We start from the raw sequence: 16,938 nt of genomic DNA, 5'->3' as shown, positions 1-16,938 counted from the left end.
TCCAAAAATGGTCGAAATGGACTCAGCACACCTCAAAACGTTCGAATCCGTCAAAATTCGAAATTCGAAAATTTGCACGAATCCAATACTTTCTTCTATATATTAGATATAGAAGAAAGTAAAAACATGTTGTGTATATTAGTTATGCAGTGTTTAGTTTTTATGTAAGATATTTAATTATGCAATGACATTTAAGTATCCATAAAAGCATGTAGTGTATACAAATATTTTACTATGGAGTGACATCAAAAAACAAAAAAAATCTCAAAAAATATAACACTAAAAACGTTTTTAGTTCAAATTATTGCATAATGCGGAATAAGAAAGAAATACAGCAATGCATACCAGGCAAGCATACTGTGAAATTGTAATACGATATTCAATTTGCACAGTTTGAAAAATATTTAATAATTGTCAAATGCTTCATTAGTAAGCTGTTTATCCCTAGAATTTTAGCTTTCACTAGCTATTACCAATTTGTGTTACCAGTTAGTAGTCCAAGCCTGTTTCTAAGCTTGCTTTGTATCATGTCAATATTTGAAAGAATAGGCTATGCATTGAAAAAGTTGTTGACATGTGAAATTGGAAATACTTTCTTAATCACTGTATCTCTTTAGTGATTCCCACCAATCTGCTGGTAATAGATTATGTTTATGACTGCCTCGGAAAAATACAACATGTTGGTTGCTAGAAATGGAGATGTTTTAATAGAAAATGTAACAAGTATTAGCATGAGATTTTATCAATGTCATTCATCCAATTCTTTGCTATTTCTTCTTGGTCTCTGGTAAGTCTTTCACCTGTGTATTTCTGAGCTATAATATGAGCTGGGTTGATGCAGTCATCAAATCTTTTCCGTAAAATCTTGCTATGAATTTCAAGTTTATCAGTTTTCAAACGTGTTAAAAATTCATTAGTCAACTCTACAATAATTGAGAATTATTTTTGTAGTACATCTAATGAAATACTGATGGGTTTCAAAAGTGTAATTAGGTATTTCACTTATTTATATTACCCAATATTATTAATTATATTCTTTATGCCTGCATCCATTTCATCCTAATGTTCATCAATAATTTTCAAGAAAATATCTTTGTATGTCTCCAATCATTTAATGTGAATGTTCCATTGAGTTCAATTTCTGTTATTGTAATATGTAATCGCGCTCAATAGCTTGTTCACTTTGTTAAATTTTGTTACTTTTAAGTAAGCTATAGCCTAAAATTAGTGGCACCAATGTGTGATTAACTACTGTTTTGGATTTATTAGATTCTAAAGCATACCATCATTCTTTAATTAAATGATTCATTGACATGAGCTAATGTACTATAATTATGTACTAATTTTATTACACCATAACAATAAATATATGTATCAAACATATCCAACTTTCATCCAACTTCTTTCGGCGTCCCGGATTTTTTACAAAAAAGTGGACAAAATAGTAAGCGCCATCCTTCAGGGCCCGAATGATTGCAAGATCTTCTCGGTTTGGTTTGCCCTGAACGACGTAGTGTTTGGAATGGCTCTAATGTCATAATATTTTTAAAATTGAAAGTTTGGATATATTCCTAATGGGTAGAAGGATTCCCCCCCCCCCCCCCGAACATTTTGAAATGACGAGCCTGCTTTTGTGTTTCCACAGATGTTCAATATGTCATCCAACTAAAGAATTTCAGATTTTGCATGAAAAAAAAATTGACATGAGTTCCTGCTCCCTCTCCTTCTACAATAAACTTAATTTATTAAATCTTTGCCATATTTTTTAACTTTGGTAAAAGAATGGTACTAATAATGAATGAGAAAAATTCACATTTGCATGTAAAGAAAATGTACTGAAAAATAACTGAATGTCGTCAATTAGATTCCTACAGCACACAACAAACTGTTTGGTGTATCTACATAGGTGTCATATTTTAGTAGGAAGCAATGTTAGAAAACTTTTTGTTACTTCAATAAAAAAAAATCTAAAAATTTCTTAGTATCAATACAAAACGTTTATCTTGGAAATAAGAATATATTTTAAAATTAACAATGAATGCCCACAAAAATAGTTGAAGATCCAGTTTGTATTTTTCCACATTCGATGGAACTTTTAACAGCAAATTAGTACTTTAAGGAAAAAGTGAGACATTTTGGCAGGACATTTGGTCAGAGGGACTGTGAGACAAAGCGGGATTGTCCTACGAAAATCGGGACATCTGGTCACTTTACTTTGGTACAATATTTAGGGTAACGGCACCAGTAACAGACATGCTTAAGATATCGCTCTCAGGTTAACTCAATTTTCTGAGCCTTTTGATGTATTAAGACTTTAAAAACTATTTTTCTCTCATGAAACTACATCTCATCTAATGTTTGGCTGCTTCTAGATCCTCTGAATAAATAATTCTATTTTTATATGCTCAATTTGGAAAAACGGTCCAACCCCAGTAACAGACACCGACAATTCTGATGATACATAGTAACAGAAAGAATGAGTAATGGTCAGAATTCCCCTTTTCTCTTCAAAATGTGCAAAAGTTCTTTATTTTTAGATCTAACACCTCATTAAATTCAAAAGAACATGAAACACCGGCAGACCTCGTGATAGCTATTCATAACCTTCCACCACTACTTTGTAAATACCAACTGGCTCATAAAATTCACTCTGATAACACTAGATGGTTGCTCCGTATTCGTGGGCCGTAGCAACATCAGTGTAACCCGCATAAAATTCTTATTATTTAAATCCAAACTTATGTGTCTGTTACTGGTACCGTTACTCTACTTTTTTTTTTTGAAACCAAGTGTTTTTATCTTTATACTCTTTACTTCAAAAACTGTTTTAAAAAAAAGGCATGAAAATGTTTAAAAAATGTCGCTAAACTTCTTCAGGATTTTCTCATGCCTTTGCATGTCAAAATGAGTCACAAATTTTCTTTTAGAGACCAATTTTAACCATATAGTATATACTCAAATTTATTTTTAAACGTAAAGAAATGAAAGAAATATAACTTACCATACTCCCATATATGCACAATTTCATTCAAACCTCCTAGCTCAGTGCTCCAAAAGCCAAACAGTTTTGAGTGCTTGATACGAAGATGGAAATGTTCTTCAGTATATTTAATATATTCTTTAAAATTCACCGGTTTAATTTGATAAGTCCTGATTTCATATATTTTTTGAGCATCCTTGCTACCAAAATATAATCCATCAACATCTGTATCTTGTGACGCTCTTTGTAATGGAGGAATTGACAAGTCTCTTTTAGCATTTAAGAAGTATTTTATATTAGAGCTTCCAGAAAATCTTTTCAGAACCTAAATACAAATAAAAGTGCTGTTAATAAATGCTTGAAATTAAATTGCGAATATTTTTTAAATCATAAGATATCTCATTAATCAATTTACAAGAAACAGGTTCTGTGTATCATTGAATTAATTGTCCTCACATGGGCAGTTCTCAAAAGGTGGGAACAAAAAAGTTAACTTTGAGCAATTTCAAAAATTTTCGAATTTAACATCAATTTTGCTTTTATTCTATAGTATGCATACCTAGAACACAATATATGAACATGAAAAGACAGCAGGTGTTTGTAAAAATTGTTAATTAGCAAATTAAATTAGCAGTCTGTAGGTAACACATTTTGGACATTGTTGTCCTGTAGGTAACGGATTTTGGACATCATCATAATGTAAGTTTCACCATTTTTGACAACTCTTAATCTGATTTTTAACTTTTCCAATGAAAATTTTATTTACTACTTTTTGAATTATGCAATTTAATGAAAAGAGGATATTAATGAAGTACTTGAATGGCTATACATACTGCTCTTTACATATAATAAAGTTTTGGAATGATTTTGAAGAAGTTGATGAAAGGTAGAAAAAAGCTTCATGGAAATAATTATACAAACTTGTAGTTTGATTTATTGGGACAAATAAGGAATAAAAATAGAGACAAATACGACATATATATTTTTAAAGGAAAAATAAACAAAATATGCTTTAAGAAAGAATGTAAAATGTGACATCAGTTTTAATAATGAATATTTTTTCTAATGTCATAAGAATTAAAACGATGTCTAAAAAAATTATTGAAAAAAGAAATTCGTATTTCTATTTGGAGATCGTTAAATTATGTTTAAAAGAAAGAAGAGAAAAAAAAATTCTAAAATAATAAAAGCGGCGGGGAAAAAAAAATTGCTAGCACAGGTGATAAAGGCGCCAAAAATGGTGCAGCTGACGATTAACTACATTTGTCAAACTGGAATCCCCCTCTGGTAACCCTTAGCTTATCGTATACTGTGTTGTCGCCAACGGAGGTTTGCTTGGCGATTTTCTGGCAAAATGGCTTTCGTTCGATCATAACAAGCCATGTTTCTACTGTAATTTATGTATTGTTCAATGTGTAACGTATTAATTATGCAAAATACCAATGGATTAAAAAAGATAACATCATAATAATCTTTTTTATTGATGTTAGAAGACAGTGGATTATAAAAAAATTATAAACGGACAGAATTATCGGCGTCAAGATCGTAACGCCATTTGGACATCTCACATGTATGTTTAAGAAAAATTATTTTTCTTCTAAGATACTGCATAAAAGCTTATAAAAACACTTTTAAACAATTAAAAACTGTTTCCGAGGATCGATAAATACCTTTAAAACGAAAACATCATATGCTTAGTTCTCAAATAATAGCAGTGTAAAGATCGTAACTTTTGGACATACATCAAATTTCAAACTTACTTTTTTCTAAAATCGTTTACAAAGTAAATAATTTGTCTTTACTTTTGTTATTTGTGTAAAATATTAACAAAAAATTATTCAGTGTAAGATTCATGCCTTTTTTTTTTTTTTTTTGAAACGTATGGAAATAATTAAAAAAAAATTTTTTTAATGGTACATTTGCTCAGTTAACGTTTTGGTATGTCCAAAATTGTGCCATTTAGCAAAGAAAATATTTTTTAAGGGCATTTGAAGAGCTTTTTTTCCATAATTTATGTCAATTCTTGTCTCTATACAGCATTATAATTTACCTCAAAAATTTTAGAGTTAATTAAAATGAAAGTTATTTGGTGTTGAAGCTTCAAAGTTGAAGTCTGTGTTTGCTCCCACCTTTTGAGAACTGCCCACATAAAGCATTTTTACAGGATATAAGCTTAAATTTCCCAAACTGTATTTTCACCATATTGAAAGAGTTATTGAGTTAGGCAGCTTACCAATCTGATGTACTATGCAGCATTTAAAGGGGTTGAGTATATGAGAAAGAAATGTAAGGGACGAAGAATAGACGCAACAAAGAGTCTCAATCTACAGTAGAATACCTTTATAATGCCGTTGCCGACCTATATAATGCAATTCTCTATAAACCGCACAACTTTTCAGATGTAAACAATAGATTTTGAAATTTAAAAAAAACCTTCTGTTTTGCTTTGCAAACATAAATATTGCTATGCAAATTCAATTTTGAAACAGGTTTTCATCTTTCCATCTTAATTTAAAGCTTTTGAATAAAAATACTCACAGTAAGCAGAAAATACCAGACGGCTTTTGAAAAATGCAACTGTTAAGCAAACCATGAAGCTAGTAGAAGTGTAGGATAATTCACTTTCTTTTGATAGTGAAACATATTTATTTGTGAATAACTAATTGTAATATAAGTGCTTTAATACTCATTGGAGATGAAACTCATTATAAAGTGCTAATAGATATATTCTGAACATGTGTTTCAAAATTTGTGGAATGATCTTTTTTATGCAAAAACCTGTATAACGCAAAAGCTCAGGTCCCAAGGTGTGCGTTATAATGGGCTTCTACTGTATTACAGTTCATATGAAGTACCGGGTGAAATAAAAGAATGGAGGGAACGTTTAACAAGCTCGGACAAGAAATGATTGTAATGCATAAAAATAAAAGGTTTTTGTTTGAAATACCAATGCATTTTTTACTAGTATGAGCATTTATGACTGTGAGCTCACATATTTATAAATACAAATACAAAAGTGACGACCAGCAACAGGCTCTGGGCCAAGCTAGACTGGTTCCTAGTCAATTTACAATCCCCAGTGAAGATCAATGGCCCTCTTAAAACTGTCTACTCCTTTGTTCATTACCACCTCTTTCGGTAAGCTGTTCCAAGGTTCCACTACCCTGCTAAAATAATAATTTTTCCTAATATCCATGTTAGCCTGAGATTTAAATAGCTTAAAACAATGACCCCTTGTCCTGTTTTCAGTGCTAAACTTTAGCCCCGTAACATCTTTCGTTTTAATAAATTTAAACAGCTGAATCATGTCCCCTCAGTCTCTTCTTTGCTCAAGACTGTACATTTTTAGCCTTCTAAGCCTGGAATCATAATCTAAGTGGGAAAGTCCACTTATTAGCCTTGTAGCCCGCCTTTGAACCCTTTCCAATACATTAATGTCTTTCCTAAGATAAGGAGACCAAAACTGAACAGCATACTCCAAATGGGATCTTACCAAAATTTTTAACCTTAATACCTGGGGTTGGGTTAAAGGTTAACCTGTTAACCTTTTTAACCCTCTTTAATTTAATTTTTTATTTACCTTTAATTTTTTTCTTAGAATGTCAAACAAAAAAAAGAAGAGCAGAATGGTATGTGATAAAAAGTTTTCCCCGACACATGGGCAGTGGATTCTCTGTTCTTTTACATGTTATTCTATTGAGTGACGTTGCTACTCTTCCTCGCTGATCTCTACTCTTTCCGTCAAACCGTTATTGCTCTTATTGGACAACTATAATTTTGTTGGGACTCCGGGAAATTTGCCCACTCTGGAGTTGCAATGAATTCCTTCAGGTGTCATCACCCACCGTTTTTCGCTTTCTGACTCAGTCATTGCGGTTGGCTAAGGGGGGAGGCGTGGCGAAGGCAGTTTGGCGCGAATCCCTACAGCTCTCAAAGCTGTGCACAGCACTAAAATTAATGGGATTTAAAAACTTTCTGTTAATGTATAGAGATATGCAGGGGGAGGAGGGGGCTAGATGTTTCAAATCTGTTGTTCACCATACTTTTTGCTTTTTTGAAAAGAAATAGAAAACGATATTTTTGTTAATAATATACTTAATTATCTTTACTAATAATAAAGCTGAAAATCTCTTTGTCTGGATGACCGCAGGATGTCTGGATTTCTGTGATGCCCATAGCGCCTAGACCGTTTGGTCAATTTTCATGAAATTTGGCACAAAGTTAGTTTGCAGCATAGGGGTGTGCCCCTTGAAGCGATTTTTCAAAAACTCTATGTGGTTCTTCTTCTATTCCAATTTTAAGAACAAAATTATCATAAGATGGACGAGTAAATTACGAAATTATCATAACATGGAACCGTAACATGGGCACAAGCCAATCGGCGAGATACAAAATTATCATAACGTGGAACCGTAACATGGGTACAAACCGATTGGCGAGAAAATTTGCAATACATTATTTGTAAATATACAGGCGAACCAAAAGACCTTTTAATTTTTCTATTACGAGCAAAGTCGTGCGAATATCAATAGTTTATAATATTTCTGGGAGGGCCTGACGCACCCCGCCCATAGCAACGAGCCGCTACAGGCACACAGCTCTCAAAATGACAGTCTGATCCTTAGACGCTCACTGCTCATCGGCAATCATTGAACACTGACAAAAACCTAAGTCTGTTATGGTGTAGAATGGTGTTTCAGGGGTGATTGTGAGTTCATCAAAAAATACCTGAAAGTTTCAAAGCGAGACCGGGGGGGGGGGGGTAAACTTTGACCCTTATTACTTAAGTGCACCTTTGCCATAGTATTCAATAGTTCTGAGTCAAAATATTGTGTGTACATGTGATTAAATTTTTAATGGGTTACAAAGTTACTTTTGAGCTGGTGTTATACAAATTATCTTGACATTTATTTGTCCATCTTAAGAGATAGGTGTCCATCTTAAGGCTCTTGCAGGTATATTTGATGAGTATTATATAATTTTAAAAACTTGCGGAGGTTGGGAGATAAAAGCATGACAAAAAAAAAACATAATTCCGGTATTTTCGGACATAAAAATACCGGAAATATGTCCGGAAATATCGGAACACAATCACCCCTGGTGTTTGCGCCAGCAGCAAGTAGACTCTTGTTTCCATCGAAGAGGGTAAAGATCAAAAAAAATTGTTAAAATGACATCCTTGAGAATGTGGTACTTTCAGCAGCACTTCCAGAATGGGTTTGTGACATTTCTACAAGAATCCACCCGAGCTCACAGGGCGAAGTTGATCTAGGAATTGTGAAGAATTGCCAAGATTTCATTGCTTCTACAGAATGGTTCACCTCTACTTGCCAGATTTAAACCACATGGACTATAGCGCGTGGACAATTTTTTAGGCAAGGGCATGTGCCAAACCCCACAGTAGTTTGGAGTCCCTGAGACAATGACTACTTCATGAGTGGGACAAATTGTTGCCCGAGGACTTTGGGGCAACTGTCCTACATTTCAAGCCTTATCTGCAGCTGTGTATTGATGCTTATGGCAGCCACTTTGAAACCAACTGAATACGTTATAACCTGAGATGCATAGTATCATGAGCGCCCATATAGGGGAGTAAGTGGGAGCTCGAGCCCCTTAGAAATAAGAACTTTCTTGCTTTTAGTACTTTCTTTGCAAAAGTGTAAAAACATTTCTTCTCTAGCCATTAATGAATAAGTTAATAAAAATGTCAAATTTTAATCACTCAAATCTGTCCTGAAATTTGTTATCATGGGAAAAATAACCGAGCCCCCCCCCCCCCCTTACAATTTTGCATATGGGTTGTCATGCATAATATTGTTTACAATTATCGCACATGTCTGTTATTTTGTGTCATTCTGCAAAACTGGGACAAGCTTTCCTCACATCTTTAGGTTTCAGACTTTGTGTCATTCGTAGCAAGCGGGTATTGCATTTGGTTCTTTTTAATTCTTGCTTTTGTTATTGCTCCCTCTGCCTTCAAAATTTGGCTATACATATTTCGATACCCTGTATATGCAAAGCTCATAAAAAAAGTTCAATACTCTAAAAACATCTAATACAGAGTTTCCTTCGAACATATTGTTTATCAATGAACTTGAGAAGGAGATTTCCTTTTTGAACTTTGAAAATAATGAAAAAGCTATTTTTTTTATATGGATCTCAGACAAAGTCTGTTAGAAAATTTCATAGCTTTTTGAAGTAATTATTAGCAGCTAAAGTATGTATTAGTTATTACTTGTAGTTTAATTATTTTTCATATTTTTTTCCTAAAAAAATCCTGGGTTATTGTTTAATACTTAATACCGAGGAAGTGATCAGGAATCATACCAACCCAGGAATAATTCAAGATCACTATAAATGTAAAAGGTTTTAAATTATATTCAGGCTACACAGCAGTATTGAATATAAGTCATTAAACTTTCATCAAAAAAGTACCCCCCAGGACCTTAAACAAACAAACAAACAAAAAGAATAATAAAATAAAAATTCCGCCATCGCGAGAAATATTATCGCCAAAATTCAAACACAAACAAAGCATTTGAAGAACAATCTCATGTTGGGAGGTCATTGTTCCAAGCTAACTATGAATTTGGGGGAAAATAAGCACATCAATAGAGGTGTTGGTAACAGAACTTTTTTACCCTAAGCAAAGCAGCTTTTAATTTTGTAAAGGGGTAAATAAAATCAAGAGGGTTCTTGACATGGGCGTTCATAGGCAAAGTTGCAAGGGGGGGGGGGCTCAAATATTTTCCCCCGTGGAAACTGATTTTAGGACAGATTAGAGTCATTAAAATTTGACACTTTTAATAACTTATTCATTAATGGCTGGAGAAGAAATGTTTTTACCTCTTTGCAAAGAAAAAAGTACTAAAAGCAAGAAAGTTCTAATTTAAAAGGGAGGCCCGAACCCCCCCCCCCCCTTGCCCTCCTATATGGGCGCCCTTGGTTCTTGATCTTTAAAGCAAATCGATAAATTATCTGGGACCAGGGCGGTCATTCCAAGCTCGTCAGCTTGCGAGATCGAGATTTTCGCTCACGTGACCGTTTGTGATGTAGAAATGTCGCAATGTAGTATTCTCATCTACTCGAACTTAGCTTGCGACTAGGTTCGAGTAGATTAGAATACTACTTTGCAACATTTCTACATCACAACCGATCACGTGAACGAAAATCTCGATCTCGCAAGCTGACGAGCTTGGAATGACCACCCAGCCCCGCTAGGTCCGCTGCTCGTTCCTTTGCGTTTGATTTACGAGTGTAATCATATTGTATGACATTTTTCAGGATTGATAATTAAATAAAAACTTAACCATTAAGATTACATTCACATAAATACTATAATTCTTCGAGAATAGTGAGACATACTGACTGTAACTAACAAATAAATGAAAAATATTTACTCCAAAGAATCCTTTGAAAATGTGAGAAGTCATAGTCACAAATTCTAGAAATAAGTAATTCTCTTACAGTATAAATTCAGAAAAAAATTCAACTCTCATTTTCAAAAAACTATATCGTAATCAATAAAATAATGAAACTTGTGATCTGAATATTAAAGGCAAAGAACTTTAAGAAACAAGATTTTGAAAAGGTTATTCGGGTTATTTTTATGCCGGTCTGCGCGTTTTCTACAAACACATTCGGATTTCGGATGCTGCCACACTTAAAATATTAATACTTTACAAAGTTCGTTGAATGTTTTCGGAAGGGTCTCTTCTCTCGAGCAGTCAGATGTGATTGATTTAGCAGCTGCTTGCGCGTAGTAACGGAGGTCATCAGTTCCTGTTCAAAATCTTCCTTGGTTTTGTTGAGTCTAAAGAATCTTAGGAATTAGATTCAAGTATAAAACTCGTTAATTTTGAAAATTCACGCCCTATGACTTCGATTTGAATCCCACAAAATTTAAATGGAACTGGCTAAAACCTCGGAAAATAATTGGAAGTACGGCACAGGATATATCTGTCCCGAATCCCTTCTGATCCCCTTTTGAACAGAAATTTGCCTAGACTTTGAAATGCGTAATCGTACTAAAGCCTCGAAAATGATAGATTACAAAATCAAATTTTCTGAAGAAATGCCGACTGTTATACTATTTTTATGATAGGAGCATTGTGGGAACTGTAGCAGACGAAAATCCGGCACTACAGCGTATAATAACACTTGCTTTTTTGTGGCTTATAAACTCTTCTTTATATTTAAAAATGGGAGGTTTTTTACGTTTTTAACTAAGAAACGTTGTAAAAGAATGATGAACGATTCATTTGATACGAAATACTCTGTTTATTATCGTATTTTCATGGGTTTAAGCCTCTTTGGTTTCTTATCAGAAACATGGTGAAAACTCGAATTCTCTTTTTATTTTCCCTGTTTCTCGGCATTTTCCATGCATTCGTAAGTCTTTTTAAGCTCTTAACATGTTCATTATGCGCATGAAGTCCAGTAATCCTTAAATAAAACGAGTTTTTTTAGCACTACTGACACTACGTAATTGGTCAAAATACCCGCAGACGGACAGCTGATGGGACCGTTGCCAAACCGTGAATAAGGTCCAGGGTCCCGAAAAAGCATTTTGGTATTGAGATCCTCTCGAGAGCTTTATCAGGTCCTGCCCCGGCTCCCATGAGCTAAGTTAAATGTTACTCCCATAAAGATGATTGGATCAGAGACGCTCTGGCACGCAAGATCACAAATAACCTGTACTTGAGTTTTTTGGTCTGTAATTAAAAAAAAAAAAAAATAACCCAGAAATCTAGGGAAAAATCGCTGACCCTCAACACCTACCTAATACCATTAAAGATATTTAAAACTGTTTCTAAGACCAACTGCCAAAAAAAAAGGAAAGAAAACCATCCAGCCACCATTGCGTTATTGCTCAATGGAGGGGGTGGGGATAAACAATCCTGAGAAGAACCGTTTATCCGCTCCTTCTCTTTTAACTTGGCCCAATATAATTGAAAATAGTTTCATAATACTTCAGTTTTTATCTATAAATAATACATTAAGACTTCAATTTTAAACTAATTCCCCCAATAAGGAATCTCCCCTTCTCGTCTTCCATCGCCCAACTTGAAAATGTTTTTAAAGAGTGCTGACGACCGCTCACCAGTGATGACTTAAAATAGCGCTTTCAGAATCATAATGACGAAATGAAGAGTTGTTATTGAGAAAATTAAGTTGATATTGACAAAAACAAAATTTTACTCTTTGCAAAGTTACATTGGAACTAAACACGAAATTCTTGTTGAGTAGTAATCTAAAAAATACCATTGTGAATCTGCTCTTCCTCAACACGACAATGTGTACAGCATCATATGCCATTTCAGGGTCCGATTAAGATATCAAGGGGCCCAGGCCAAATATTTTTTGGGGCCCCCTGTATTCAAATTTTATAACTTCAGCCGTTGGCTGAAACAATTTTAGCCATAGACTAAAGAAATTTCAGCCATTTGGGGGCCCCTAAATATACGGGGCCCTAGGCCAGGGCCTATTCAGTAATCAGGCCCTGCCATTACTACTACTGTAAATGGCACTTGAGTCCCTGTATAAAAGCATTTTTATGTAAGACTCTAAATATATGGCACGTAAACTTTTCTCCATCAGTACCACTTCCACCACACAGCGAGTTCTCAAGTGCCGGATCTAATTTTTCTAGTGCAAAAACTGCAGTTTTTTCCTTTTTTGTCTTAACATTTTATATCTAGTCAATGCCAAATGTCGAAGGAAACGACACGGCAATAGGCTGAATTTGTAGCATCCCCACAAAAGTTGCCGGCCGGGCACGGACCCCCCGCTTGCTTGCCCCTAGATCCGGCACTGGTTTTCTCCAAATGAGAGAGGGTTCTCTTCCACACATGCTCTGTAATTGCACATTACAGAAAGAGAAAAAAAAATAAAAGGAACCGGACATCAAGGACGGTCAAATGGAAGCAAAATTTCAGAATTCAATTTAAAATTAATTTGAATTCTGAAATTTTGAATTCAAATTATGTATTCAATCACGAGATGCGACAGAACCCTACTCATTGGTTACTACTGCACACCCTTGTTTCTAGAAACGGTTCCTGTCCCTCCTCTTGGGCGGCTACGTGTGTATAGTTGTGCATGTGTAGGCTTGTCTGTGTGTATGCATGTTGGCGTGTGCATGTGTGTAAAGGCGTGAGTGTGTATGAGGGTGCATGTGTGTAGGACATGGACGCCACCGACCAGGAGCAGCGGCTACCGGGAGAAGTCACGCTTGCAGAGGACGGTGGGGTTGAAAAAGAAACCGGACATCAAGGACGGTCAAATGAAAGCAATTAGCAATGGTTCTTGCTCAAAAAAAGAAAAATTAATTTGGATTTTGGCTTCTTGAATTCAAATTATGTTTTTCGCAATCACGAGTGTGTGTGTATATGTAGGCATCTGGGTATGTGTGTGTGTACAGGCATGTGTATGTGCTTGTACCTGTGTGAAGGCATGTGTATGTGTGTGCAGGTGTGAGTATGTATGCGTGCGTGTGTGGGATATTGATGCAACCTGGAGATGGTTTTCACTAGAGGAGCAGCATCGTGAGGCCCGCCGACAGTGCAGAGGAAGGTGGTGGGAAAATAAAATCATAGGAATTCAAAACCATCAAGTGAGAACAATAAGCAATCTTGATTGCTCAAAAATAATTTGAATTCTGAAATTTTGAATTCAAATTGTTTTTCGCAATCACCGATTGTGACAGGACCCTACTCATTGGAGTTATTGTTTCAGAAACCTTTCCTGTCCCCCCCCCCCCAAGCCTGCCCTTCTTGGGTGGTTACGTGTGTATGTGTAAACTTGTGTGTTCATAGACCTGTGTGAATGCATGTTGGCATGTATGTGTGTAAAGATGCACGTGTGTGTGTGAATATGTATGTGTAGGACATGGACTCCACCGACCAGGAGAAGCGGAGTCCGGGGGACGTTGCTCAGGACCAGAGGAGCTACGCATGCAGAGGACGGTGGGATTGCAAAAGGAACTGGTATGTCAAGAACGGTCAAGTAAAAACAATTAGCAATCATGATTGCTCATAAAAAAAGATATCTTAGCTGAAGTATAAAATGTAAAATCTTGCGTTTTAGGCAGTGTCCAAAATCAAACTGTTTTCTTAACATGAAATAATGTAAAAGATGTGTTCAAATATCTTTATTTCAATGATTGCTTATTAATTACATAAAACATTATTTCCGATGCAATAAAATAATTATGAAGTCTCATATCAGCAGGCCATTCCTAGAAATATATTTCATTACAAATTTGGCAACTAAATATTCATCTGTCACTCTTCAAAAACATATGCAAACATTCAAAAAACATGCAGAACAATATATACAATTTGATAATTTAAAACTTTTCCAAGCAATTACATATTTACATGTTTCTCTATTTCCTTAACAAGGAGATTATTCAACTAAAACCATCATTAAAATTCATCATTACAACATGGTACTTCAATATGTTCGAAAAATGATAGCAGAATCACACTTTAAAGGTTTTGCATAGATTTAGTTGGAGACTGCAAATCACACACATTTGCTTGAAAATATGGCAGCAAAAGATAACATCTTAAAAATTATTGCTTTTCTGCATTTATTGCTTCATCAATGTTTTACAGAAATTATTTGGCTAATAAAGACTAGTACTTGAATATTTTAACACATACATGATTTAGTAAGGACTAAATATCAACATAATTAAAAGGAACACTTGCGATTTATAGTTTTTTTTAAATTTTTTTTTTAGGATTCTAATAAAAGTTTTAAAAATAAAAAACTGATTATGTTTTTGATTTGAAAAATTTAAAAGGTATCAGTAATTTTAACCATCTAATTCAATAAGGCTACAGAAAATATTTACCTTTTCATAAAATTATTTATACTCGTATATACTGTGAAAACAGTACAATATAACATTGCTAATTAGTTTAGAAAACTCTCGTTTTTCCCATACCTCTAGCTTTCAAATATTTACATTTTTTTTTCTGTAAATAAAGGGAACCATCTACGAGCAACCACCTTCATTTAAAATTTGACTGCATGCAATTTTTACTTTCAAAAAGACTCTTTTGCGCTTAAGTACAGTGGCAGATTTGCACATTTGAGGGAGAGTCACACTGCAGTTTTCGAGTCTCTTTTTGTCTTATGTAAGCATTGTTTTAGGTACAGCTTTGAATTCCTTTCAGTTCCCCTCACAATTGCAGCATGGGAAATCCGCTATTGCTCAAGTTTTGTCCAAACTTCAAAGGGGCAAGTGGGGCAGATTAAATGATGCAAAATGAGGGCAGGATACATTAAAGACCATAAAAGGACTAGAACAGTACACTCCAAAAAATGCCTGCAGGGAAACACTATGTCTTATATAGAAACGGAAAGTTCTTTTTCAGCAGCTCAGCTATTAAAAAAGAATTTTGTGCACTTAATTTCAGTGTTTGCATCAGTCTTCCTTATTCCAAAGACAGACGTCACTGTAAACTCATGCTTTAATGTTTCTTATGAAATATATGTTCTTCATAAAATCTATGATGAATTTGCCATAACTTTTCAAGTCAAATGTAAAGCTCTTCACCTTTTAAAGATATTACCATTGTCGCCAACTTCGGAAAATTTCAATGCGTAGAAGACTTATGCCGTTTTGCAAATAAATATGTAAATCAAATTTTATAAATTATATCAACTTTATGTAACATACTGGCATGCTCAAAAAATCTATCTTATTTGAAGTTTTATTGCAGTATTTGTTCATTATCATAACTATTACAGGAAAAACGTCGAAATTTGCTATAGCCTCCCCTCCTCCCCCCAAAAAAAGAAATTTTTAGCAAAACAATTTGAGGGCTATTATTATAAATAAACTGACTGTATTTCATGGGTAATAACTGACATGATTGCCCAAACTTTAAGGAAGGTTGCAAATAATCCTTACATTTGAGTAACTCACTAATTTTCCTGGATAATTTTTCAAGGAAGAAAGTCCCATGATTTTAAAAATCTAACGCTATCCTAAACGTTTTTAAAAATTAGTTAAAATTAATTTTATTAAAATCTTCATTAACTATGCTGGCTTAAATTAACTCTGATGCAACCGAATAGGAACTTTTAAATGGCATTGCAAAGAATAAAATAAAGGAAGTGTTGAAATTGATCACAGTTATTAATGTCACTAAGAGGTTGAATTGCATAGTAGACGAAAATGAGCAAGTCTTATGGAAGCAGGAGCCTGCAGAGAAATTTTGGGGCTAGCCACAAATAACTTTTACAGCCCCCCTCCATATTGTTTACCCCTACGTACCTACATATATTTCACCAATCTTGGGCCCCCTTCAGGCTGGGGCCAACAGGTGTCCCTTCTCTCTCTCTCCCCCCCCTGCATGGAAGTGGATGCAATTGGATTTTGAAATGAGTAAAAAATCAGGACCTGCATGCAAAAATCTAGTAATAATTTAAATACGCAAGTTTTACGCCACTGCATAAATGTTAGCAAGTGTATATTATTTATTTTTGAAGGGTGTCCAAAACAAGCACTTTCTCTAATAATTATTTTTTTTGTGAGAACAAAAAGGTGGTTGCTTTTGAGAGGTCTCATAGTATGATGAAAACAATCTTTAACCACATGAGCGACATTCAAAACATGCTAAAAATGAGTAACAAAGAATGTATTTAAAACTTTAAAAGCATGTAATTACAAAAAATGTTTGATATTTTGCAAAATAAGCTAAGTTTTGCAGTATAACTTTTCCTTTTCAATAAAACAGGAAGTTATATGTAGAAACATTTTAAGGCCTTGAAATATTACTTCCACAGGTTCTCATTTCTTTTTACCTCAACCACTAACTATGCTGCACATTAAAATTTTTATTTCAGTCCGACAGCTATCAACAATCACATTTGTACAGTCAAGTGAAATTTTGATTCAATTTGTCAAAAATTCATTATTTTACATAAATATTTGGTAA

At 34.3% G+C, this 16,938-nt stretch overlaps 1 protein-coding gene across 1 annotated transcript in view; it reads right to left on the bottom strand.

Moving 5' to 3' along the window:
- Positions 1 to 10,610, bottom strand: part of LOC129223796 (protein NipSnap homolog 3A-like) — a 37,628-nt gene extending 27,018 nt beyond the window's left edge. Inside the window, exons 1-2 of the mRNA XM_054858152.1 lie at positions 10,381 to 10,610; positions 3,002 to 3,305 (exon numbers count right to left, since the gene is read on the bottom strand). Of these exons, the coding sequence (XP_054714127.1) occupies positions 3,002 to 3,305; positions 10,381 to 10,413 (337 nt within the window). The 5' untranslated portion in view covers positions 10,414 to 10,610. The remainder of the gene's footprint in view (positions 1 to 3,001; positions 3,306 to 10,380) is intronic.
- Positions 10,611 to 16,938: the final 6,328 nt, after the last annotated feature.

Source organism: Uloborus diversus, chromosome 6, assembly GCF_026930045.1.
Source record: "Uloborus diversus isolate 005 chromosome 6, Udiv.v.3.1, whole genome shotgun sequence".
Lineage (NCBI taxonomy): Eukaryota > Metazoa > Arthropoda > Arachnida > Araneae > Uloboridae > Uloborus > Uloborus diversus.
Note: the sequence above shows the minus strand (reverse complement) of the source record. Positions and strands in the feature narration are given on the sequence as shown.